Raw genomic sequence first — 25684 nt, 5'->3', positions numbered from 1 at the left:
TTGCCAGAGAATTGCCTCAAACACTGAGAGAAATCTTATGAGAACCAGATAGTACTAGGTAGAAAATACTTCCCCATCTCACACAAGTGTAACTTTTTCAACTGTTCACCTTTTTCCCCCCCTGTGTCACTCTGGAATGATTTTGAAAGTTTTCAACTGTTTTAGTAAAAAATCACTCAAGAAAGAGCATGACTGATCCATAGCCATCAGTAACCTGTTGAGTAGACACCTCCCATCCAAAAACCTGCTCTCTGCTCTGCTATTGTGTACATGCTCTTGTTTTTAACAGAAAAAATGCCATCTTGGACCTGAGAAGTGGTTTCTGTTTTGTCAGACTTTCAGTGGAAGTTGTAGAGTTTTGGTTTCACCAAATTGTTGTCCTCCAGTGGAACAACTTGCACTGAAAAATTCCCAGCCCAGTCTGCTTCTGAGTTTGCCTTGTACAACATGTTTTTAAGGGAAGTCTTCTGATGCAGAAGGGTTGCACTTCAGGAGGACATGTTTTAAAGGCAGTTATGGGTTAAACATGAATAAATCCAGGGGAGGTTCTTGTCTGTGTTTTTGTGGAGGTGCTGCAGTGAGCAGCCCACCCTGGTGTCGGTGCCACCAGTGTCAGGCCAGGGCAGTGATCTCACCACAGTGGGAGCTCCTTGAGCTGACTGGGCTTATCTTTGTCCTGATGCTTGATCCCTGCTCCCATCCTCTGCCTGCCTCTGTCACTGTGCAGGTCCATGTGGTGGTGCAGTGCATGTGTCTGGGGCAGAGAACTGACCCAGAGCAAATAGAATTTGCATCCTCGCCCTTTCTCCCCAAAAATTACAATTGGTGGGGACTGGAAGGGGGAAGAAGTGGGAATGGTTTGAGCCAGCCCTGCCCAGTGCAGCAGGTGGAAAAGGAGCTTGAGGCAGTAGATTCCCAGTACTTTGTGATAAAATTCTTAATGCCAGGTCAGGTTGTCACCTGGTGTTTGTCCAGGTCTTTGTAGGGCCATAGTGTAAAACAGATAATGGGAAGAATTGGTAAAGATAAAATAGAACCCCTCTAGGCTGTTTTTAACCAGAATTACTTCAGGTTGGGAGAGCAGTTGCAGTTACACTTGCCCAGCCAAGACTGTGAACCCAGTGAAGGGCTGGGATTGAGTGAGTTGAAAAAGTGGAGGAGAATGAGGAAAGGAAGAATAATTTCTGAAGGCACCAAACAAAGCTTATTCATGTGTGCTTGTCTAAACATATTGCTGTGAAGGTAGGATGGAAAAAACTGGGGTAGCAATGCAGTGCAGCAGCTGACAGAACATGGGGCACCTGAGCAGAGTTCAACCCAAAATATCCACTGGGAAGGGAGGCAGGAAGCTGATAAGGAATGCACCTGTGACATAAGGTGGGGCAAGATTTGCCAATGCTTTGTCCTGTCTGGTGTTCCTGCAAGAGCTGGAAATGTCAGGCACCATTCAAGTGGCTTATCTAAAGGGGAGAAGGAGCACAGAAGAAAGACTGAATGAGGAGTAAATTAAGACTGGAAAAGAACTGAATATAGGAAGAAGAAAATAGAGATTATGAAGTAGATGGCATTTGAACTGCGCCTGTAAAAGAGAACACAATATGCAATCAACAACTAACTTTTAAAACTTTATAACTAGATAGTTTTATGCCTTTTTTCAATTTAAGTACATTTGATGTTAAGGTATTTTTGCTTCAGAATACCAGTTTTCCACTGGTCTTACTCAAAAAGAAGTACTTGTTACTTCTTAAAGTTACTCCATGAAGTCTTACTCAAAAAGACCCCCAAACCCATCCTCGCCATGTTGCAAAAATGTTTGGTCTCATCACAGAGTATGTTTGAGAGGTAAGTTGAAGTAAGTTGTGATGGGGATTTTGAGTTTCCTGTGTGTGCTTTGCTCAAGGCAAAGAGCCTTTAGTGTTCTTGATACTGCTTTTAAAACACACCCAGGTGAACCAGATGCTTCTTGCTGCACTGACTTGATTCACTGGTGTCTTTACATACCCTGTTTCTTAAGCAACCTTGAAAAGAGAGATCATTTGTGTGGGAGGGAGCAAAATATTGTAGAAACTTCCAGCTTGCTTCCTTATACTGAATTTAAAATTGGCCTTGGCTTTGGCAAGTCACATTGTCTGAGGGGGTTGCCCTTGGGAAAAGCATTCCTAAGGCTCTAGGAGAGCTGGCAGGAGGATGGTGTGTGCTGGGTCCCTTATCTATGTGTCCTCATACGGGTCTAGTGGCACTGAGTTTGGGTCAAGGACAGGTAAGTGTTGCCTTTTCCTCCTAGAGAAGTTCACCAAACCCTGAAGTATCTTAGTTTGTATTAGAATAAGTCAGCTTTTTAACTCTTGATCATTAATTCTTTCTCAGAATTAGGAGCATTGTAGCTCCTTTTAGTTAAGCTCCCTATCTCTGAGTGTTGACGAGATGAATTTTTTACAAGCTGGGCGGTGCCAGCAGGAGGAAGAGGGAGAGAAGGGAGAAGGACTGTGTTCCTTTGTCAGCTGCCTGCTGCCCTCTTGTGCAATGATCGGCTCTTTACACCAGCATGTTTCCTGGCCATCCATAAAGGAAGTTGCTTCTTCATTTGGTGAAGTGCTGGATTTGGGGTGCCACCCTCAGGTGCTCTTCTATATTTCGCTCCCTCCAGGTCCTGCCTTCCATTCAGTCCCATCTTCGTATCAGCTGGTTCCAGCTTTGACCCCTTTTTCATTTGTTATCTTTCTGTTTATTTTAAGGATTTGAGGGAGGATGGAGAAAACTGCTCTGTCACATTGTTAAAACATTTGTCTGATCTGTTGTGATAAGCTTGATATGAAATGTGCTCTATCTTCCACTACATTTGGTTCATGAGTGGATCCCTCACTTCTTTGGCTTAAAAGGGAAAATCTTTCTGACTTCCTTGTTGTCAGGATGTTCTTCCTGGGATTTAACTTTAACTGCCACTAGACGTTAGCATTATGTTCAACTCTTGTTCCATTTTAATGGAATTGTGCAGCTGATGATTATGCACCATGTACGTGCCTGAAAATCTTTTGCAAACAGAAAGGAAATTGGAGGCAACATAACAGAAAGTGAACTGGAGTTGGGCAACAAATGTGGGAAATTAGAAGAATGGGAAGAAGGTAGAGAATCAAGGATGAGCATGGAGAGAGGACAGGAAACAGTAGAGAGAGAAGTTTAATAAGGTCATCTTCAAAAAGTGAAAAGAGGTAGGATAAGAACAAGCTGCTGAAGAGCCTAAGTGATGTGGTGAGGGATAGTTTAACATACTCTTCATGGGGTTACAACAGTAACACAGCTGGACAAGACAAGAATATTGGGAAATCTTCAGCTATATAAGCAGGAAAAGGGAAAACTAAATGGGAAGTAGAGGACTTAGTTATTATGTCTGTGGTATATCTCAGAGCTTCCTGTGATGAGCATGATTTTCAGCTTACCCGTTTGGTGTCTGAGCTGCTTTGAATTTCCGTACAGTTATCAGAAGGTGGCAGCACAGCAGTTGAGATCAGCAGCTTGGGCAAAGATGCTTGACTAGGAAATGTTCTTTTTCAGCTTAGCTGCTGTTCCAACATGGCTTATCAGCACAAGTGCAAAGCAGAGAACGCTGTAGGGCAGTTTTGTTTTGTGTTTACCCCCACAGCTGTTAGGACAATATGCAGGGGGTGTAAAAAAACCTTACTGAGAGGGCACACAGTACAAACCAACACATCTGAGATTTTTCTTTTACAGATACACAGACATCTAGCTCAATTTGGGCAAAACTGTGCCGGAACTTCTCAGTAGAGTCATGAGTTGAGTTATTCTAGTGTTGGAATAATTGCCTTTGGTTTGGGAGGCTCTGTGTTCCCTTCTGCATTAGCACATATCCATGCAACACTCAAAGTCCATTGTATGATGTGCTCCAACAAATACACTAAAAATAGTTCTGAAATCTTACCTAATCTGTATTTATGTTTCAATTTATTTCCATGTTAAAAGTGAAGAAATGCCTACTCCAAGTATTTGTTAAAGGCAATCAGGCCCAACAAATGCAGTTGTGTGATGACAGAAAACACAATGAAAGGAGTTACTATTTGAGTCAGTGTTTTCTAAAAAGGGGAGGAATAGCTGTTCAACTGTTTAGTCTTTGTTTTCATTAGAACTTTGTGCTTGTTTGTTGTTGGTCCACTTTTGTTACATCTCAGGGAAAGGGCATTTTAATACAAGATAAAAACATAGCTACCATTTTAAACTATAATAGCTGAAAATACTCATTTTTTTGAACTTCTGTGGGCTATTAAACGGGCTGTGATAAAAGGATCAACATTTCAAAGCAAGGAAAAAGTAAGATGAGGAGAGAGAAGAGCGAAAAACAGACTGGATAACTGTTACTTTTATAGTTATGTCTTCATGTGTTGGACTTATTCTGTGTAGAGTCAAAACAGGAAGTTATCTGATTTTTGTTCATGGCAGTCTAAAGAAATCTGGGTGATATCATTGAACCTGCCATGAGTTTTCCAGAAGGACTTTATTAACTCTGAAAAGCCCATTAAAAAAAAATATTTTCAAGTGAGATGGGAACAATAAAAAATTGACTCCTTCTTAATGGTTATAGAAGGAAGATAAACTTTGTATACCATGTCCCTGATCTGATAAATTGATGACAGTGTAGGGTAGGCTAACAAAGTTCACTGATGGGCCACTGTCAGGGTAGGAATGATTTTTAAAGAAAACCAGGATAGGGTCTAATCCAAGCAATCCCAGTGGGAGCCAGGTCTGCTGGGATTCACCCAGAAGTAGCTATTAGTGAATTCTGAGTCATCTGTCCACTCGGTGGAGAGAAGCAGAAACACTCAGGAACAAGTCCCCCCACTCCAAACCAGGTATAGAAACCCCCTAACTATTCCCCAGGGAATAGTTCTCACTCCGAGAACTACAGAAAGAAGTTCTAAAAGAATAGAACAAGAGAAAACTGTGTTAGGTAAAATTGTTTAATATCACAGGCATATAAATTAATCAGACCACATAGTCCTTAGTATGAACATTCCCTTTACAGAAATGCAATAAATAATTAAATTAGATGAGTCAATGGGTATAAAAATAATCTTCTCAGGAAAAGTAAATATTATACAGAATTGTATATACCATGCTAAAACACATCTTGAAGTGCCTGCAAAGTGTACTTTTTTTTATGATCAAAATCATAAATACATTGTAAAGCCTCCCTGGGAGGTAACGAGCTTTTCAAAAGGCTTACACTCAGTTAATGAAAATAACATTGTTTCTGCAGAGAGTGCAGTTAGTACAAAGAGAGTCCATCTTACAGAAGGAAGGAAGTCAGGACTGTGTACACATCCTGATGTGTGATATCTGGTCCTTTCTGGGATCACGGGTTCCTCCTGGGGCATCCTCATTTCTTATTCTGAGAACGGTGTTGCAGAACGAGTTGATGTCTCCTTGAACACTGGTTTGTCCTGTTTGCACAGATTTCCTGTTCTTCATTCATGCTGTCCTTCAGATAGCACACTGAATAATCCCCTCAGCCTTTCATAACTCGGACAAATCCAAGTTAGCCCAGAGCCACAGCGCCGTAAAAATCAAAGCACATTGGAAGTGTACGGAGTTGCCCGCTGTGACTGTGCTGACACTGCCCACAGGTGCGGTGTTAACCAACATCAGCTCTGATAGTTTTGTAATTAATAATATTCTCCATACCTTGCTGGACTGGATTGTCCAATAATTTTGGTTTTCTGCAGGATCTCAGAGCAGTTAACCCTCTAAGTTACATTTGTTGCAGTTTCTCACTAGCTTTTTGAATCCTACAAATGAGAGCGTTTTGAGTTAAGTTGTTCTGCTGGTACAAGAAACAGCCTCAATTAACAAACAAGTATATTGTGTTAAAAGCAAGGAAGAAAACCTCTTTAGCACTATGCTTGGTGTGGTAAGACCCAGAATTAACAGGTTGGAGCAAGGCACTAAACAGAAATAGCTACGTTGCTTACTGCATTATGTGCTGTCTCCTCTACAAACCCCAGAGATTGCTGCAGTGTGGGCAGTTAGCTTATGACATTCCTGTGGGGAATTCTTTCCATTCATAAAATATCCATCCCAGGTAAAACAGTTCCTTCTCAATGCTTCATAATGATTGCTAATAAATAGATAATGTACAATGTTGTTTGTGCTAACGTGCTAAAAACATTTTGTCTGCACAACAAAGACTTTTTAGTCTTTTAGAATAGGCTCTTTTAGAATATTGGTTTGAAGGCATTTAGCAAGTTACTGGAAAAAACATTTACAAGTAAAAGTATATACTGTATTCCTTCTGCAAAAGTAAAGCTCTTTCCCTAAAACTCTGCATATGCAAGTGAGCGAAGTGTTGATATATTGATTGACCTAGGAATCACCAAAAAAAGGCACTTAATTCACAACAAAGGCATTCAGTTAAACTCCTCCATAAAAATATAAATGTCTGTACGCTGCAACTGCAGGACTTGCTTTAATATTTTCCTAGTTGTTTTTATCCAATCTGAAGTTAAATTTTTCCCTTACTTTCTCCGCTTCTGTAACTTTAAAATCCATTGCAGTCTCAGCAGCAGCTTTTTGCATATTGCTCAGTAATTGGTGGGGAAGAGGCTTCGTGGGCAGGTGAATCAGAGAAACGGGGACAGAAGGTGCAGAAAGAACATCCTTTACACTCAGTAACTTGATTACTTACTTAGGAGTGGTAGCTCATGTTTAGAATGTTCATTCTCATGCAGTAATGTGGAAACATTTAGGTGTGAGTTAGAACATTACTCAGAGTCTGAAAAGCAGTTTTTGAAACAGAAAAAAAAAAAGAAGAGGAGAAGAAAACGACCCTCTAAATCACAATGGCCATCACCAGAAACAAGGGGAGTTCACTGTGGAGACTTGGTTTGTTGTGGCCCTAAGGATCTTCCTTCCTCCTCCTGCTCCATGAGGAGGTTCACATTTCAGGACAGCAAAATGTAGAGGCAGCAAATCTTTTTGTATTCGTTTTCCTTTGGGCTGACATAGGTAGGAATGGAAATATTTTTAATACTGCCTCGTTATTTGTGGAGGTAACTAAGCTTGTAATTTTCCATTGTAGCACTAGATGTAGTTTTCCAGTTTCCTCTCTATACCACGTTACTAGTAGAGTAGAGAGAAAAATTACCTGAAAGGTTAATTTTTACTGGAAGGCTTTACCCTCTCTTCCAAGCTCAGTTTCCTCGTGTGGGGCTAATATCTGTCTGGGGGTAAATTAGCAGTTACTGCTCAGGTGGAAGAGTCCAGGGGTTCAGAATCATTGCAAGCAGAATATGGTGGTCTATAATTAGGCTGCTAAAAGTACTTTTAAGTGCTGTGATACTCACTTTTACTTTAAAAAGTTTCAGTGGTATCTCTGGCCATAGTTCTACAGAAATGTTCAGGATTGAGAAGCTGTACAGGCAGGTTTCCACATAACAAAAAACTTGACAGATTTTAAAGGATATATTTTAAGCAAATAAAGCTTAAACTGTTAAAATGAATGAAGAGGAGAGAGAAGGAGTAGTGTTAATATAGTACATGAATATGGGTGTAAAGTATTGTCCTCTGAGAAAGAGCAATATGCATTTGAACTGCTTCACTCTGAATAATCATCAGTTACTGTGTTTATCGGACCTTTTGTAGTGGCTGCTCACACCAGCCAGTCATGCCTGTGCTGTATTTATCATGTTTTGCTGGGGGAGTCTGGATGAAATTCCACCTTCTGAACTGCGTTTTTCCACTCAAAATTGTGTCTCTGCACTTAGAGCACATGGGTTACTCCACTCCCTGTTGAAACCTGAGGCAGATGTGCCATTAATCACAGGTCAGACCCCTGCCATACATGCCATACATTTGTAAATGTTTTTTCCAGTATTTAGAAGGCAATTCAATGCAGGATATTTTTTCCATAGTCAACTAAGGTACAGAGCTTATAAATCAAATTGTGTGTGTGGTATATTTGTTCATTTTCTTTAAAAAGTTTTAGACATCTTTGCATGGGATTCGTGTAAGATCAAAGCAAAAATATAGGATCTCGTGTCTTTCTGGTTCAGCAGAAGGTGACAGTTAAGTCCCTTAAGAGAACCTATTTTTGTGAAATTACAATCTAATTTTCACTGTAAGGTGGGCTTAGGATCACTTTCAAAACAGCATCCACCTTATGAATAGCCATCCAGAAAAGATTCCTTAATATTTTGGGAGAAGCTTTCACTTAGCACACACACACACACAACCCAGCATAAGAGCAATGAAAAATATTTACGTTTTTCACATCTTAAATAACATAGTGTCTGCTTTAAAAAGTAGATTTTCAGCAGCCTTCAGCTCTGTTGTGTGCTATATTCGTTCTTGAGCAACTGTAAAAACAAGGCATTGTTAGAAATAGTGTAAAAGAAGGATATTTTTAATAGTTTACAATATGTAGAAAGCACCTAGGAGCAATCAACTCTACTTACCTTTTGGATTAGTTTTGCAAAGCTTTTCAAGAACTCTTTGGGGGTTTTCTTCTTGTAGGATTCACATGAAGACTCACACTGCTGGAAGATAAAGAAAATCATGCCACTTCTGACCAGCACATCAGAACCATAAATCAGGGAAAGCTTCAAGCTTTCTCGCTGAAAAATCCACAGGGTTGTAAGCAAAGCCTTTTCCACCTGGAAAAGCTTAGGCACAAGCTGTTTCAGAAAGGGAGAGAATTTAGTGATGGCACCTTTCCTTCACCTTTTTTGCAGTGATCCCTGTCCCTTTGCCAGCACACACGTGGCTGCCAAGTACATACATGTGATTGATTTAGGATCCCAGTGAATGCCTCTCCCAAAAGTGCAAAAATTGGACACGTTTAATTTCCAAAGCAAGGAAAGGCAGATTGTTTTTATCTAACGCGTTTGGTTTCTACAATTCTAGCCTTGCAGGTGGTGCCTGCTGTAGAAAATAAGGAGCAGTGATCAGCATTATGAGCACTGTGAGGAAATCCTACCTTTCCAGAACCTCTGACAGTGTACATCCTGAAGACTCTCATGGCTTTGGTGAACATGGCATTCACTTGGCCGTTTAAGGGTTGTAATTGCAGTGTGCCGTTCTTGAAGCAGCCCAGAGCTGTGTCCACGCATCCCTCCTGGGGCAGGAAAAGAAGGAACTGTTTTAAAGCAGATGTTTCAGCACTTTTTCCTGCACGTGGTTAGGTCGTGGTCCATGTGCAAGATCTTTAAGCTTTACTGTGCCTGATCTAGGATTAATACTTAAATATTTAGTATTTTCAAACTAAAACGTCCGCTTGGATATTAATCATAACAGTAGATAGATAGAAGACTAGATGTTACATGTGGTAGCTTTTCACGAGCATGAGCATTTTATTTTTTTAAATTACGAATTTTTTGCCATTTCTAATACCGCCTCCTTCGTAATTACAGTTGACGTAGAACTATTGAAATGTTCTCACAGGATAACACGAGAAAGGAATACCATCAAAACTAACCTGACAGTCAACAGAGAAAGAAAAGCAGTGTTTTACTGAAGCCAGTCTTTAAAGTGAAGGAAACGTTCAGAACTGCTGATTGCACGGATTGGAAAGGCTCCAAAGCCCTGATCCCTGCTTGGCACACCAACTGCCACCCAAGGCGAGTCCCATTTGGGTTTGAGAGATGTCGCTGCACTTTGCTGCTTGGGCAAGGACCAGGCAACAAGAAGGCAACCTCCGTGTGTGTTGCTTACAGCCAGTCTTGCTGGCAACATTTTACATTGGTTAGATAAAACATTTTAGTCTCCTTAAAAGCCACACATTTATGTTTGTTTCAAGCATCTTACCGTAACCGGTGTCGCTTACTGGAAAAAAACCATTCGTTTTTTTTTAAAAAGAGATCGATTTTCCAGCTGAAACTGAAAACGTTTTGTGTCTCATCCGTGATGAGCTGAGAAACCAGCATTTCTCATCTCTGCTGCCTTTCTTTTGTTTTGCTGAGTTGACAGTCAGCTGCAGGCAGGCCAACAGTCAGAGCACCGCAAGGACTGCGGGGTTTGGTACGTGGGCACGGGTTAAGCACTTCGATGAAGAGGTATTAAAAAGCACAGACCACTGGAAATGTCTGAGGGGCGGGAGGCTAGGCAAGCATGTCAAATGTTTGTCTCAGAGGCAATTTGCAGCACTGCTCTGCATCTGACTCAAACTAACTTCACAGATTAGCCTGTAAAGCCCTCACTTCCGGAATTAGCAATCGGCAGGGTTAGATACTGATCCTGTGTACATCAGCACTGTTATGACTTCAGCTGCACTGTCCATCACCAGCAAGAGAGCTTATCTTCCCTCCTCTCTGGAATCACTTCATTTACTTTTTCAACCTCTGCGTGATTTTCCTTGAGTTGATGTCCTCTTATGTCCCTAGGAATTTGTGTGGGATTGTACTGGGACTAACAGTCCACACCGAGGAACCCCAAGGAAGCCAGAACAGATGGTGATTAAACCACCTAATTTTGAGTGTTATGAAAGGTAGTTTTCTTCTTCAATATTCAAGACCAAATTTACATCTGGTGCAAGCAGGTTATCATAAAAGCAGCATTTTTGATATTTGAAATACAGTTATATGAACAACTTTTGATTAAATCAAGCTTCGTTAGGGTGTGATGGCACCTAACTGCCCCAAGTGCCACTTTGGCACACTGTAATTCATATCTTAGTCACTCTGTAGGATGAAAAGTTCACTAATTTGGTTGCTGGTGATAATTGCTATTAGCACACTAATATTTTTTTAAGTGCTTTTCATCAGAATTTGAATCTGTATCAACTTAATACCTTCTAAATACATGAGTTCTGTCTTCTCTAGTATTCAGCAGAGGTACTTAGGACCTCCCAGAATCAGACTGTAAAGCCCTAAGCTAGCAAGTGAAATGTTGTCTTCCTTCCTGAAGTGAGCATGGGTTTTTTTTTCTCAAACAACCTGATGAAGCAATTAGTCACTAGTTGTATTTGCTTTGTTTCAGAGGTAGCAGCAAACGCTGTAGTAAAATGACAGCTAATCATCTCCTCCTTTTCACTTTGACACCACAAGTTAGAAAGAGTGTTAATGAAAAAAAAGCCCTCCAGCAATTAGTCGGGGTGCATTGGATTTGTGCACAGCAGTTGTTTCCAGCAGTGCAAAGGAATGTCTCTGTTTTGGTCATGCTTCTGTATATTTTTGGCAAGCAAAAAAAAATGCAGGCAACTGTAAAGCCGAGGAGGAGGCCAAGCAAAACCTGTGTGAAATGAGGTGAGTTTCTTTCCTTTCTTCCTGAATTTGCTTTGCAGGAGAGTTTGCAGTCCTCTGAGTAGTAGATGGGTTTTGTAAGAATGCTTGCAGCATTACGGCATAATAATGCACAATTTGTTTGTGTTACGAAATAGTTGTCAGGGCTCAAAAATTTAAGACAGCTGATAACAAAGGTATGGTATCATATTAGCCATAGTTCACTCTAGACCTTTGTTGCATGTTGGGGGTTATCGAAGCAGGATGCCTTTGCCCTCTAAGTTTTTAAGACATGTTGTTGCTATGATTAGCATTTAAGTTTGTGACACATCCTGCCACTTTTGAGTATGCACAGACTTTCTGTGACTCTGGAATTATAAATGTACTACACACATAAGAAGTTCCTGACCTTGGAAGATACAAAATATCAGCAATAAATAATGTGTAGAGAAATAGCAGTATTAAAAAGGGATTCATGGGGAGCTGTTCTTGTATTTTTAAGTAGTTATAATCCACAGAGCATTCTACAACTGCAGAATGCAGTTTTGTCTTCCTGTTGACAGCACAACCCTTGCATACAAACAGTCTCAGAGAGACCAGTGTGAGTAGATATGAGAGGAAGTGCTCTGTGATATGGCCTTACAGTGCCACTCTTGGCATTCAGCTTCAGTGGGAGGGAAAGGCGGTCCTTTCGGATTCAAGTGATGCTTCCAGCATGGCTGGAGCTCGTGCCACTTCCACTCCCGAAACCCACATCCCCAAAAGTACTGCTGCTCAGCTGGATCTTGAATGAACCCTGACTCTCAGCACTATTCCTTGAGTAAATGGATCACATGCAACTCTGAATCTGTGGGTGGCTTAGAATACACGTACAATAGTAAAACAGTAATTAGGACAGCAAAATATAAGCACTCCTGCCATTAAATATTTAGAAACAGGAAATTTTCATAAAAGTATTTTCTTAGTCTAGCTCCACATTTAGAGTACTAGGTCAGAGATGTGAAGAAGAATGCACGTGCCTCTTAGCAATGGAATAAACCAGTACAAAATCAAATTGATAGAAAGAAATGTTAAAGCAGTCTCACCACAGGATTTTCGGGTGTATGCAGCAATTCCACATCCTACAATGAAACAAATCTAAGTTAGAAAAGTCTTGAAAGCGATGCCCCTCAGGAGATACATACTAAGCAACACATAATGCTTGAAAACAATTTCAGTGTTATGACAAATGCCTTGCTTACCTTATCTTTCACTGTGGGTTCTAACTTTTCAATTGTCTGGAGAATCTGTTTGTATTTTAGTGCTCTGTGTGAAGCTGCAGCCAGCGCTGTACTGGAACAGAAGAAAAGCATACAGAAAATAATCGTCCTCTCCATCCTGATGAGTTTTGTTTTCAGATGGGCCAGGAGCAAAGTTGTGCTGTCCAAGTTTACCACTCCAGTTTGAGCTGTGCCCAGGTATGCTCTGCACCTATCTATATATTGCTCCCTGCTGGAGATGCAGACCCCACCCATTTCAGTTTGGAAAGCTTTGTAGAATGGATTAATGAGTAACCCTTTTTTCTTTTCCACTGGCTTAGGTGCATCTATGCAAGCTTGTGCGTGGGGGGGCAGGGATGGCTGGAGCGAAAGAAAATGTGCCCCATCTGCACATTGGACAGGAAAAAAAGAGAAAAGGGTGAATTCCCATTTTCACTTTGAGTCAAGAAATAAACGTAGTAAAAAGTAGCTACTTAGAAACCACAGGCTTAGGTAAACAAAGATGCTGCATTTTTTTAATGAATCTCTCCATCTGAAGCTCTTCTGTACTGCTCTGGAGAAATACAACAGGACTTCTTTTCAGAATTTAAATGTATTTATCTTGCTTTATGGCTCCAAGGAATGTTTGTTAGCCAATTCCCTCTGGTATCTACGAACCACCACTTTTACATTCTCAGCTTGGTTTCTGTTAGAGCTGTGAGAAAAAGCTCATCTTGGCATTTAAGCCAGATGAATTTTGCTTTATATTTGCTTGGAACCAGTACCAGATATAATAACAGCATTGTGGTGGAGGGCATGCCCACTGGGGCTGAAAATTGCAGGGATTGCCCTGGGAGAGGTGAATCCCTGCATCCATGCCCATTACCAGCATGGGAGCAGTATTGGAAGATCAGGGACTGGATCCTGGTGAGTCCCAAGGGACACTTTCTTCAGCTGCTAGGCTTGAGGTTAGTTTTGTAATTTAATCTCTTCAAAGCAGACGTGATTACTGGGACCTGAGAATTCCCTTTGGAACGTAGAAGTGCATTTGTTTTGTGTGAAATCCCAGCAAAAGTCTCTTCAGGCACCAGGGACTGTTATTATCATTATCGTGGCATTATCGTACCATTAAAAGGTTCCTGTGTAGAATGAGTAGAGGTTAGTTAAAGCCTCTTGGACACCTTTGCTCTGGTGAATAAAAAGATGGCCAAGTGTCTTTCAAAGAAAATCTTTGCCTCTGAAAACCTCAAGATTTCAGATGGCTTTGGAGATGCTTTACAAAAGCTACACAGAGTTTGGATTTCAGTTTGGTGTCTGGGAGTGTGTGTAATATGCTGCCATTGTATAAAAATGCACCTGTGTGTTTCTCTCTGGTGGCTGAGTCTGGGCTGTCAGGCTGGGTCACCTATTTCTTGTTCATTTAAAAATGAACATTTAAGCTGCTGAGCTCTATCTGGCAGACTCAAGTGTCTGTTTTCTGTGTACAAACGACTGTTTAGTGTTTGCTGTTTAGGTGCTTAAGTAATTTTTCATCTTTCAGAAAATAGATTGCTTACAGGAACAGATTTTACAGGGGTGTGTGTGTAGGTAACACAGTGCACTCACAGTCTCATGCATGCACACACAAAATCTCTCCTGGTAAAAAGGAACAGAAATCCTGAAAAACGGAAACAGAAATAAGTAAGAAATAATATTTTCTTCTACCAAAACATCATTTCTTGAAGAAAAGGTAGCATGATTTTTTTTTTTTTTTTTTTTTTTTCCTCATGTGGATATGTCTTGAAATAATTTTAGATAAGCAGCACAGCTGGACTGTGAAATAGAGTATCTCAATAGGTTATATTCTAAAGCTGTGTTAATTTATAGCTAAATGTTATTAATGGAAATCAGCGGCATCCTTTGTTTGAGAAACAAAAGGTAGCCGACATGGTAGCCAATACTTACTTCTTTTTATCCCCCCGCCTTCAACTCCATTCCTGTGTGAAGCTCTGCAAAATTTTGTCTGTTGTCCAGCACCTCCCTGAGGCTGCTGAGAGGATGGAGAGATTATTTCTGATAGTGGTATTCTTTACATGAAGAGAGTACTTAGCTCTACTCCTCATGAACTGAACGTTCATCTGCTCTGCAGGTGGTTACTAGTAACTTGACTGGACATGCATTTGTTCCCAGTCTAATTTTTGGCTGTACTGTTGGAAGTGTTGGTAGTCAAGGAGCGAGGCTGGTGATAATGACAGTAAAAAGCAGAAGCAGAAATTATTTCGATTTGGGGTTCTCTCGAGAAGCTCATTCGAGCCCAGCTGGGTGGTCATGCCAGCCTTTATTTTATGCATTTTTATTTGGTTGATATGGTTGGAAACTTTTCCCCTTGGATGTGTAATGCAACTCTAATAGTTCTGACGTCATTTGGTGGCCGACATTGTTTCATGCAGAGATACCCCTGCAGATTGTTTGCAGACAACTTCAGAATCACTGTGAAACTTCAGTTAATTCACAGTATGACTCTCCGTGTGTTTTGAGAAATGCAGGGCTTGAAGGGACAACACAGAGGGCGTTGGTCTGTGTCATTGTGCAGCACTGCTCTGCAAAAGGCAGTGCGTGATATTAGAGGAGATAAAACTGATTGTGGTGAAGATGGTGCAAGAACAGCTGCACAGTAATACCAGAGACCGTTTGGGCAGTAAGGGAAGCACTGTCATTTTCTACCTGAAGCATCACAGAAGTGTGGCAGACTTTATTCGTTTGCTGGTCCAGCAGCATAACTCATGGATTTGGTGCAGGCAGACTTCCACCAAATACATGGGAGGTGAGATGGCTCTGTTTGGTATATTGCTGAACTAAATGAGGTATATCAGAAAACAGTTTTGAAGCTGGTGGAGTAGCTGGGAAGCCAAACAATGGCTATTTGGTGATGTGGTAGCCTGTGATTGCATATCATGTCTCTAAAACTGTGTAGTCTCCTGTCTTGTGTTAGAGGTTGTAAGGTCACAATAATTGAATCAAGAAAGGCATGCTGACAGAGAAAGTGAAATATAAGGACAAAGAAGGACTTCCTCTATGTCTAGGCAGTGGAGAAAACTCCTTGATATCCCTCTTATCAGATAAGAGCGAGCAACAAGTTTTTTACATACGTCACTTCTCTCTTGTGGCTTAGGAACATGCTGAGTCAAATAATGACACCTTCTCTCGCACTGTTGCCAGCCTGGCCCTACAGGGATGGCTGAGAGTGGAAATCTGAGAAACCTCCCATCCCAGGCCCAGTCTTCCTCTTTCCTCCTTGCCACAGTGCCACCCAAGTGCTGAATGACTTCGACCCCGAAAGCCCAGTTCCCCCACCCACATTTTCCTTTACAGTAGAGCTGAACGGAGGCTTTTCCCACCGCTTAGTCATTGCTATGGCTCAGCCAAAAAAGTCTGTAATGCACGGGGCTGCTTTCAAAGAATTTTTGAGAACTAGGTACGTTCAATTCCTTGTGTATACTATCTGTGACTTGGGGGGGATTGTAGGAAAGCAAGGGGAGAGTGTTATGATGGAAAACTGGAGACTAGGAAGAAGACTCCTGTACAACAGATTTAGGAAAATCAGTCTTTGAATATTTCTGACAACCTTGCAAGTTTGTTGTACCCCCTTGCGATTTCATTTTCTCGTTATAAGCTTTGATAGAATTCTTGTATATTTTAACATTGTTCTGAAAAGAGAAAAACCAAACCTGGGAAAAAAATCTATACTTAGATTGTGTTTACTATAAAAATCAGACTAAATATAACTCCGAATGTGGTGACAAAGGCACTAAAGTATTAATAGACAACAGTACAAAACCACTGACACTCTCCATAATGTTCCTCCAGAGTTAACTTACAGCCAGTTTCTAATCCTAGGTCAACCCGGTGATGCTTTTAGGCACATAGTTCGTTGTATTTTTAGCCTTATCAGCAACTGTACTGAGAAAACATCCTGTCAACATCCAGAGCCTGAAACAAGCCTAGACCCTCTGCACAGAACCAGATATTCAGAGCTGTCCTCTTGAGAGAATGTCCTTTTAAGTCTTTTCTTTAATACTGGAGGAGCTTCCCAGCTCCTGGGTCACACCTTTCTCAGCATGTAGGATGGAAGAAGCTTCGCTGGGTCACTCAGTCTGGTCTTCTGGCACTGCAGGTATCCGTGTCACGCAGTTCCTTTCATGTTTCCCATTAAAAACTCCTGCATAAGGCCTGAACTGTTCCATCTCTGGAACAGTAAGAGCGTGGAGCCGTGCCCGAACTGTGTTACAACTTTTTTGAAGCAGCTTCATTCTCCTTTACTGTATTAATAATAATCTTTCGCCACTACCAGAGGACAGCCACATTCAGAAGACGAGGCAGCAGTTGACAGGAAGTGAGGCTACCACAATTCTCTTAAAAATTTGAGGGCAGAAAGGAGTTGTTCAGCTGAAAGCCACAGATGGGGAGCAATGGGGGGCAACAAGCTAAAACAAGCCCATGCTTGATGCACTGCAGGTTTGCAGGTCTCCTTGGGAATTGTGGCCCACAGGGCACAGGCTTTCTGCCTCAGAAGTGTTGTCTGTGCCTAATACACATTTCCCAACGACTCCATGGTGTGCACAGCAGGGAGGTGCTGGTGCTGAAGCTGCAGTTTATGTCACGTTCATCCACAATGTCGAGAAAGAAAAACCAAGAGATACGCGCAGATGTTGGACAGGATGCAGAATGGCACAAGGCTAACGAACAGAAGGAACAGAAGTCAACAAGAGTTACTTCTGCGTTACAACTTCAGTAGCATAAAACAAATAACCTCCAAACCATTATCGGCTAAAGATGGTCATGTGTGGTGCACAGTCGACTGCAGGATTTGGGAATATGCTCCATAGGTAACTATTCCACCAGCAGCTGGGCCTCCCTATATCTTGGCATGTCCTGCATGGTGATCAGTGTGAGACTACAGCTTGTGTTTTGATAACAAAATGAAACAGTACTGCTGCTGTTCTCTCTTACATAGTCTAGAGCAAAACACAGGGCACAGCCAGTGAGAGGCTATGGCCCCTTTGCCCTCCTCTCCAGCAAATCTGCCCTTACTAATACATTCTGCATAAAGTTAACTTCGAAATAAAATGCAGTTTTCTCCTTTTTATTATCGTTATTATTGGTAGAAGCAGGTGACTGAATACCACTTTTATTCCTAAACAGTTTTGCTTTCTGGTTTACAGATTGTACCCTATTTCATCTATGTGTGTGTGTTTACTGTTTATACGCAGTTTATATTAGAATTATATTTTCAGTGATGAGGTTGGTTCCAAGTCCTATAAGCTCATTCACATTGTTTTCCTGCCCTTTCTTTCGTGTGTTCCCAGGCCCAGGGACAGCGTCACGACATACAGTGCTGGGGCACCTCTGGCACACCAAGAAGTAGTGGGGACAGAGGAGCAGTGTGAGATTGCACTGGAGAATGCAGTCTGTGTCCCCTTGGAGTGACTCCAAGTACCTGCTTGCAGACCAGCTCCTCAGCTTCCCCTGTGCTCCACCACTGTGCTGCAAACCACTGGACCAGCCGTCAGACACCACTTGGGCTTCAGCTCCTGCAGCGGAGAACAGGATTTGGTGTCCCACTGCACAACCCAAGGGAAGGCTGAGGCAGAAGCCACCCCTGCAGTTCTCAGGATGCAGTAATGGAAGCGCTTTCTCCAGCAGCAAAACCATGTAATGAACTTTCTGTGTCCGGCCACCGCTGCTCTGCGTCACAGCTCCATGCAGCCTGAGGAGCCTCTGTCACAGGACCTTGGGTCTGAAGTGATTCAGGTTAAGAATCCCTCTTGCGAGGGCCTCGGGAGTTTGTTTACCTTTGTTTTGATCGCAGTCATTTCACCCTGACCTCCTACTTTCTCCTTAGCGCAGCTGACAGGTTTGCAAATGGCGGTGAGTTGCTGGAAGTCAGACACTGCTGTCCTGCTGGCTTTGCTACTGAACAAACAAACCCGTGATCGCCTACGCAGCACGTACCTCCTGAGCACGCGGGGCTGAGGGGGCCACTGGGTATCGCTCAGCAGCACCCTTCCACGAACAGCAGTGGGGTGCCAGTGCGGGCAGCATCCAGCCCTTCAGCTGCGGCTCAAGTGCAGTGTCTGGCAGAATGGTTTTGTGGGAGAGGATTTAGGGATGTCTTAGCTCTGCAACCTGGTCCGCATTTAGGGCTCTTGCAGGTATAATAGCATTGCTCGAGCAGGATTTGTTGTTACTTCCCAGGCGGTTGTATCGATCAAATCTCTTGATGTGGAAGCAACTATACCAGTATAGAATTCTCTTAAATACTAACTCTTCTGTTTCTTATGTATGAATTACTTTGTGAATGTAATGCCCTTTGTCACGACTTTACACTGAAATACATCTGCTGTTTAATTGTTTAGGGCAGGTTAGGCAGTGCTGAGGTGACTAGCTCGTGTTGTCCTTAACAGATAAACTTGAGTGTCTTTGGAAGAACAGCTTTTCTTTATGACTTCTGTTTTCTCAGATGTCTCTGTTCCGGTCTGTACCTCTAACTAGCCGTGTATAACAGATGTGAATGCATGTGCCCGTGCATACAGATTTATCTGCTACACGCACACACACACAGATTTGAGAAGCTATAGGGCTCGCTTGTTTGCATAACGAGTTTCGTTTTTCTTCACAGGTCAGCACCTTAAGCGAACCTTGGAAAAACGATTGTGTGATCAGTCATCACACTGAAGCAGCAGCACCCGTTTGGTAAAGGTAGTCCTGGATAAAAATGTGTGGTTTCAGTGACTTGTCGTTGAAACCTTTTGGTTTCTGTGTAGGCGGCTGTATAGGCTGGACACGTTTGACATCCTTGTTTCTGAGCTGTGAAATCTGTACATCTAATTTATGAAAATTATCTCTGGTTTAATTTTATGCTTTTTTTTTTTTTTAATGAAGTCAACATATTTTCCTTGCATTCAGTGGAAACAGTAATGGAAATAGTTTTAAGATGCACTGTGAGCATGTTTTGACCTCAAAAAGCGAGACAAATCAAGATATTCTTGGTTACGATGAAGATCTAAGAAGGAAATTAAAATTAATTACAGAGAGCCAGATGTGAGAAGAAAGCATTTTTCACGTGTGGAAGCAAACAGAGAAGCTAACTGTGGGAAATGACAAAGACACGATAAAATAAAAATATTCCAAGTGAGAATTTGATTTAAAAACCCCCAACTAGCTAAGTAAGGCAATTTAAAAGAAACCATGATACTGGTGCCATTTAAGGGAACCAGCAGTATCCATGGTCTTTCAGGTGGTCTAAATAAATAAGTTTACATGTAAGGTAAATCCAAGACTGAAGAATCTAAAGGTAGGACAAAGAACTGCAGCAGAAGTACGTGGAATCACAGAAAAATAATAACTGATCAGTTGTGTGCTTTTTTTCTTTGGTAGTTGAGTTTTATCCTTCTTCCAGTGAATTGATTCACAGAATCATCAAGGCTGGAAGAGACCTTCAAGATCATCTAGTCCAGCTGTCAGGCATAAGGGTGGAATGTGCTAATGTTGGTGCAGGGGATTTGGCAGGTCTGCACAGCTGGATTTGGAAGGAGGGGAGAGTAAGTTTCTTGGCTTTGATATATCATGTAGCTGTGGTGGGAACACACCCGTGTCTGCGTCACTCAACTGGAGTCAGGAGAAGCCAGGGATGCACCTCTGTGAGCCTCCATTTCTTCCCTCCCTCTTCTCCCTTCTGCTCTGGTGAGTGTCTCCTGTCCTGGAACTCCCCAGAAAGCTGAGCTGTGGCAATACAGGATACCTGAGCCTGGCAAATCCTGTTCCCTTCGCTGTCGGGAGCAGCGACTGCAGTGACTGCCCGAAGTTCTGAGTTTTCACCAACAACAGTTTTGCCTCTGGCAGGCAAGTTCCCAGAATACACACCCTTCCCTGTTAGTGAACCTATGGAAATGTATTAAAAACGAGCAAAGACCTCTGTGCAGAAAATGAAGGCGAAGAAAAAAGGAAATTCAAAATACAAAGTTTCTTGCTGAAATATAAATGAAATAACTACTTGTGTGAGAATAACTACTCACTGCATTTGTGGGAGTACAAAAATCCGTCTGAAAACATTAGTCAGAGACTTGTGTGTGAGCAAAGATTGAAAGTGTGATCACCCACTGACAGTTATATCAGAGGGATGACTGCAAGATTCATCTTAATAATTTTCAGTAATTTCCATATTGAAACACCAATAGAAGACCATAGGTTTTAATTCTTTGCTGGTATCTCGTTGGTCTTCCCAGGAAAGTTGTTCCTTTTCAAGGAAAAACAAAAAATTCAATAGTGTTACTCTAACATTATTCCCTTGACTGGAAAATTAAGGTTTCTTGTCCTGCTTGTGTTTTCTTCTCAGAAACCTGAGGCAGTAGACACATGACTTCATCTCTAGGTGAATATACAAGACAGTAGTAAAACTGGTCTCTAAAATTACTCTTTGGGGCAAGGACATTTTTCTTGCTTGTTGTTCATGAGCTTCTTGCAGACTTAACAATTGATACCTGTTCTTGGAGCAGGCAGTGCTCCTTCTCTGAACTAACCTGTGGGAAACCCAAGAGACAAACAAGGAGGCACTTAAGATGTTCTAGTCCAGAGCAATGGAGGCTTTTGAAAGTCCCATCTTTCCCATATCCCAAGATATGCAGATAAACAAGGACGTGCTTTCTTTTGGAGCATCCAGAATTTACCCGGAAACAATATCATAGGATTCAGCATTCCTTTCCACATAGCTCAATTCCCACTCCCCATCCTCCTGTTCTGATTATCATAAGGATTACACAACTACTTTGTTATTCAACCCATGCAAGACTCTATCAATGCCTTTTCTTCTCTTTGTAGCTAAGCCTGCCGTTCTTCAAATCCCTGCTTGGCTTGGTGGCATTTTGAGGTGGTTTCTTATCCACTGTGTTTCCACGTGTATTTCCCAGCTTGTTGTCCTCCTCACCGACCTGCCCTTTGCTGGCCAGGGACAGGCAATGAACCACATGTGTTACACCCCTGCCCTGGGCACCCCCTCTCCCTTCCAAGATGCTTGGGGATCAAAAGCAGCTCCTTAAATCTCTCCTTCTGCAGGTTTGACCTCCCTAGTGTTGAGGGCCCAGCTGAAAAGTCACAGGACTGATGGCACTCTGAAGGCTGCCAAATAATTCTGCTTGGTACCACTGCACAAAGGGCAAAACCGTGAAGGGAAATGGAAACATTAAAACCTGAGAACAGGAAAACTCACGAGAATGTCAGAAACGGCCTGAAGGAAAAAGGAGACAAAGCTGTAATTTCCAAAACAATACCCGGAGATCAGAGGCTGCTGATGTGCTTTAAAATCGCTGTTTGTGGTGGATCTGCAGGGAAAGGTTAAACAGGAACGTTATTTTGAAGGGTGCTGTGAAAAATACCGGCAAAGAGGCAATAGACCCTGTAGATTTTTTTCTTGGCTCTCTTCTTGCCATTGCCCTCAGCACTTCTGCATTGGCCACACTGAGAAATGCCACCATTTACTTCACTTTAAATTGTCTTTTAACACTGAGCAGAGCTTTAAGTTTTACCTTCTGACACAATTACATGCCATGGAAACTCTCCTTACTCATTCTCTGAGCTGCTTTATTTTCTTTTCTATTGCAAGACCTAGTTCAATGCTTTTAAGGATTGATCTGCAGAGATTTTATCCCTTTCAATCTTGAGTGATTTTATGGGTTTCGTCCAGTGTCTGCCAAAACAAATAAATAATTAGAAACAGCAAAATGTTTCACGCTGACACTTTCATATGAGCATTTCAACTTTCCATTCGGGTTTTTCTTTATGAAGTTTTGGTTTATTTGAAATAGCTTCAAAAGCTGGTAAAGAAACATTTCTTTATTGTTTGGAGTATAATGTCCAGCCTGAATGATTTGCCAGCTGTTTTGACAGGTAGTAGTAGTTTAGAAAGATACATACTGAAGCTTTTGGAATTTAAACCATGTCTTTATATTTAACCTGTTCCTTGATGTTAAAGAAACATAGCTTTGAATATTTTATAAGGGTTAAGAGGATGGTCAGGAGAAACCAGTATTTTATGCATTAAATTGTCTGTTTAAAATTGTATATTTTGTACAATACATTGTCTTCTCATTAAGGTAATTCATTCTGCGGTGTTATTTAAAATCTTCTATAAGTTAGTGGAAAATGGCCTAATATGGGTTCACGTGGACTGCTGTGCCTTCCTAGTTCTTTAGGCCTACCCAGCACTTTTCTTGCAGCTTGTGAAAATGGGGTAAACCAGCCATATTGAGCTATTTTTTCAGTTCCTGTTTTATCCATTGATGGGAAAGGACTTCCTCCAGAAAATGTGTGTATTCCTTACTGAAGGGATTCAAGGGAACCTGACCCTACAAGGTGTCAATTTACTTCAGTATGAGACAAGATTTCATTGAGAAGGATACTGTGCACAAACAAGAGCGGCTCAGTGCCAAGAGCAAGCATTCATGCACTGGTATGAATCAGCCTCAATCCACACCTCTCAGTCTAGTACTGAGAAAGCTTTCCAGGGCTGATTAGTCATTTGTTTTAAGTGCAATAAATGTCAGAGAAACTAATTAAAAAAAAAAAACCCTCAGTAAATGTGAGGCATAGCTGCTCTCTAGTGGACTTGTGAATAGTGTCAGCAGTGCTAAGTACACTTAGCCCCAGAAAATAATCATGTAAAAAAGAATCACTCTGCTGAGAGACAGAAGACAAAAACTTCCTGCACCTCCGAGTTCAGCTGCTTCCTTGTTTCCTTGCCATATCTCCCCTCCTTATGTAGCTGACTTACACCAGGGTTACAATGGAATAGCAGAACAGCAGCTTTGAAAATATCTCCAGTGCTGTGGTGAGCAGTATTTCTTTGTCTGTGCGTTGTAGTTTTGTTTGCAGATGACAGTGTTTCCATTTAGCATCGTGTGAGAGTGGCAAGTATCTTAGAGCTGAGGAAAACCATTTTATCAGCAAAGGGGAGGTGTTCAAAGTACAAGTGCTTGTTTCCTTAGGCGGTACGGAAAGCAGAGGAAAAAATACCTACTGCACAGAGGACCTTCCCTTTTGGCAATGTGAGATCCTCTTGGGCTTGTTCAGGAAAAAAACTATGAAATCAAGGTCAAATCAAGCCAGCATGCCCAGGCATAAGTGCAGGCACGCAGAGGACATGGGGCAGCCAGGTCCTGCCCAGCAGGGTGTGGGGCTGGATGGGGTGCTGAGCAATGCTCAGCCTACAAACACCCCCAGGGAAAGAACTTCTATTCCTGACCTTCCCAGCAGCTTCACTGGCTCAGTGTTTAGCTTACTGTGCACTGTATGTCAAGGAATTCTCCTATATCCACCAAAATACCCACAGAAATAATCCTCTGCCTGCATTGATTTATTGACAGGTACTCTTTAAAAGAGTTTCAGAACAAATCTACCTGTTACATTCTTTTATTGCAGTGACTTCAGCAAAAATCAGTGACAGGTTTCATGAGCAGCCCCTGAAATAACTTAGGGACCAAATAACGTGACTCAAACCCACTGAAGTTTTACAGGACTGACTGAAAAAGTTAAATCTTTCATACTATTAACAAAATGATGTGAGCAGCAGATCAGCCTTTTGAAGAAAGCCTTGATGCTGTGCAAGGACTGTTGAGCCACAGACAAAGCACTGGTGTGTTTTCTCCACCTTTTTGTCACAAATCCGAATTACAGCATTGTAGGCTTTCTTTATCTGTGAAGAAAGTGAATTCCATCCCAGCTGGAGCCAGTACATCCACAGGGATTAAACTGGTTTGATACTGGATCCTTCCTCTTGTTGGAAAGTCTTTGTCCTGTGACATACCTAGAAATAGATGGGTGTTTGGTTCTGTCCCTGAAGTGAGGTTCTAACCTAAGTGTCTGTAAGAGTTCCCACCTCTGCATCTGAGCAGAGGTATTAAACACCTTTCTTTTACTCAAACTGTGGAAATACTTCCTTATTAGAGGTAAAAAACCTGGATTTTTCAGTCTGTGTCCCCAAGGAAATGGTTATATTGTCCCTTGCCACTTCCATTGTGTATATATCTGAGCTTGTGTGGCTGAGATGCTGATCTTTGGCACTACACAAACACCTAACCTTTAATATTGCAGTATAGATGATACCAGAGAATGGGAAATAAGTCTGACTTCTGCTACCCTTATTAACCACTGGATCCATCCTTTAGTCCAGTGGGACTGGACTAAACAGTGGTTTAAATGAAAAAGGCTCAGACTTAAAAAATAAAAATAGGAAATGCTTTTTGTTTCCATAGGGAACTTAACAGGCTCATCTGAAGGACAGCCTTGATCTGTGAAAATGCTTCAGCCTGAACTGTGCAGAGGTGAAAATATATACATGAAAACTAATATTTTCTATTTCCTTTTTGTTCAGCTTCCTGTATGCTGAGCCCAGGTTGTTTATTCTTCTGAATGATGCAATGGGTTAACGGATTGTATGTGGGTTATCAGTAAGGAAATCTGAAAGTACAAGGACCATAACAGTACCTTATGTTTCACTTTGATTAAACTGGTGGAATTCTGTGCAAATGGAAAATTGTGGAGGCGTGTGGCCTTCACTTTATCAAGAGGATACAGTAGGAAGTCACTCAAAACACAAACTTATTATTATTATACTTATCGTATTCTTTCTAAATCACAAAATACCTTGAAGGCTTTCAATTCAAAATCCGTGCAAGTCTTTTTACAAAAGATAAAATACACGTGTAGTCCATTCTGCCAAGGCTGAGGTCTGGGGAGATGTGAGGCTCAGGGGAAGGGTGTAGTGGATTTATCTGGGAGCCAAGAGAAGGCACCAGGAGGTTGCCATTCTCTAACTTAGCCTGAACAAGATAATGAGTGGGTTTCCTTTTGGAGACTGCTTTCCATGACAAACAGCCTGGTGCATGTAAAAACACTTTATTTGCTTTAGAAATCTGAGAACATTTAGAATAATTTAAATCGACTTTTTAAAATCAAATATCTTTTTTATTTCTTTGCTGCTTTAGAGAACGTACAGCGATGCAGAGTAAGCTCAGTTGCCTTTTAGAAGTGAAAAGAGTTGGTGCACAGGGAAGCTGCCCTTAATCCCCCACACCTGGGAGCTTCAAGGTGCATGTAGTGACACACTCAGCATGGCAGAGCTTCCCTCATGGGGACCCACACCAGGCCAGCTGTCATCCAAACCCTCGTGCAAGACTGCAGTCTGCTCCCCTC

General features: G+C 41.7%; 1 protein-coding gene across 1 annotated transcript; it reads right to left on the bottom strand.

Annotated features, from left to right (window-relative positions):
• Positions 1 to 8327: 8327 nt before the first annotated feature.
• Positions 8328 to 12598, bottom strand: IL21 (interleukin 21). The gene is made up of 5 exons (XM_050320445.1): positions 12464 to 12598; positions 12308 to 12343; positions 8984 to 9121; positions 8463 to 8543; positions 8328 to 8363 (listed from the first exon to the last, which is right to left on the bottom strand). The coding sequence occupies exons 1-5, from the start codon at positions 12596 to 12598 to the stop codon at positions 8328 to 8330; spliced, it is 426 nt and encodes a 141-aa protein (XP_050176402.1).
• Between the last annotated feature and the right edge of the window lie 13086 nt (positions 12599 to 25684).

The sequence above is a fragment of the Myiozetetes cayanensis genome, unplaced genomic scaffold, assembly GCF_022539395.1.
Source record: "Myiozetetes cayanensis isolate MyiCay16 unplaced genomic scaffold, myiCay2020 scf24, whole genome shotgun sequence".
NCBI classification, from domain to species: domain Eukaryota; kingdom Metazoa; phylum Chordata; class Aves; order Passeriformes; family Tyrannidae; genus Myiozetetes; species Myiozetetes cayanensis.
This window is presented reverse-complemented; position numbering and strand designations above follow the sequence as displayed.

What these genes read in the sequence shown, in the direction of transcription:
- IL21 (XM_050320445.1), bottom strand. Translation starts at nt 12,598, where the DNA reads ATGGAGAGGACGATTATTTTCTGTATGCTTTTCTTCTGTTCCAGTACA. An exon ending in ATACACCCGAAAATCCTGTG is followed by an intron (nt 9,122 to 12,307) that starts GTGAGACTGCTT and finishes TTCCTGCCCCAG; the next exon opens with GAGGGATGCGTGGACACAGC. An exon ending in TTGCAAAACTAATCCAAAAG is followed by an intron (nt 8,364 to 8,462) that starts GTAAGTAGAGTT and finishes TTGTTTTTACAG; the next exon opens with TTGCTCAAGAACGAATATAG.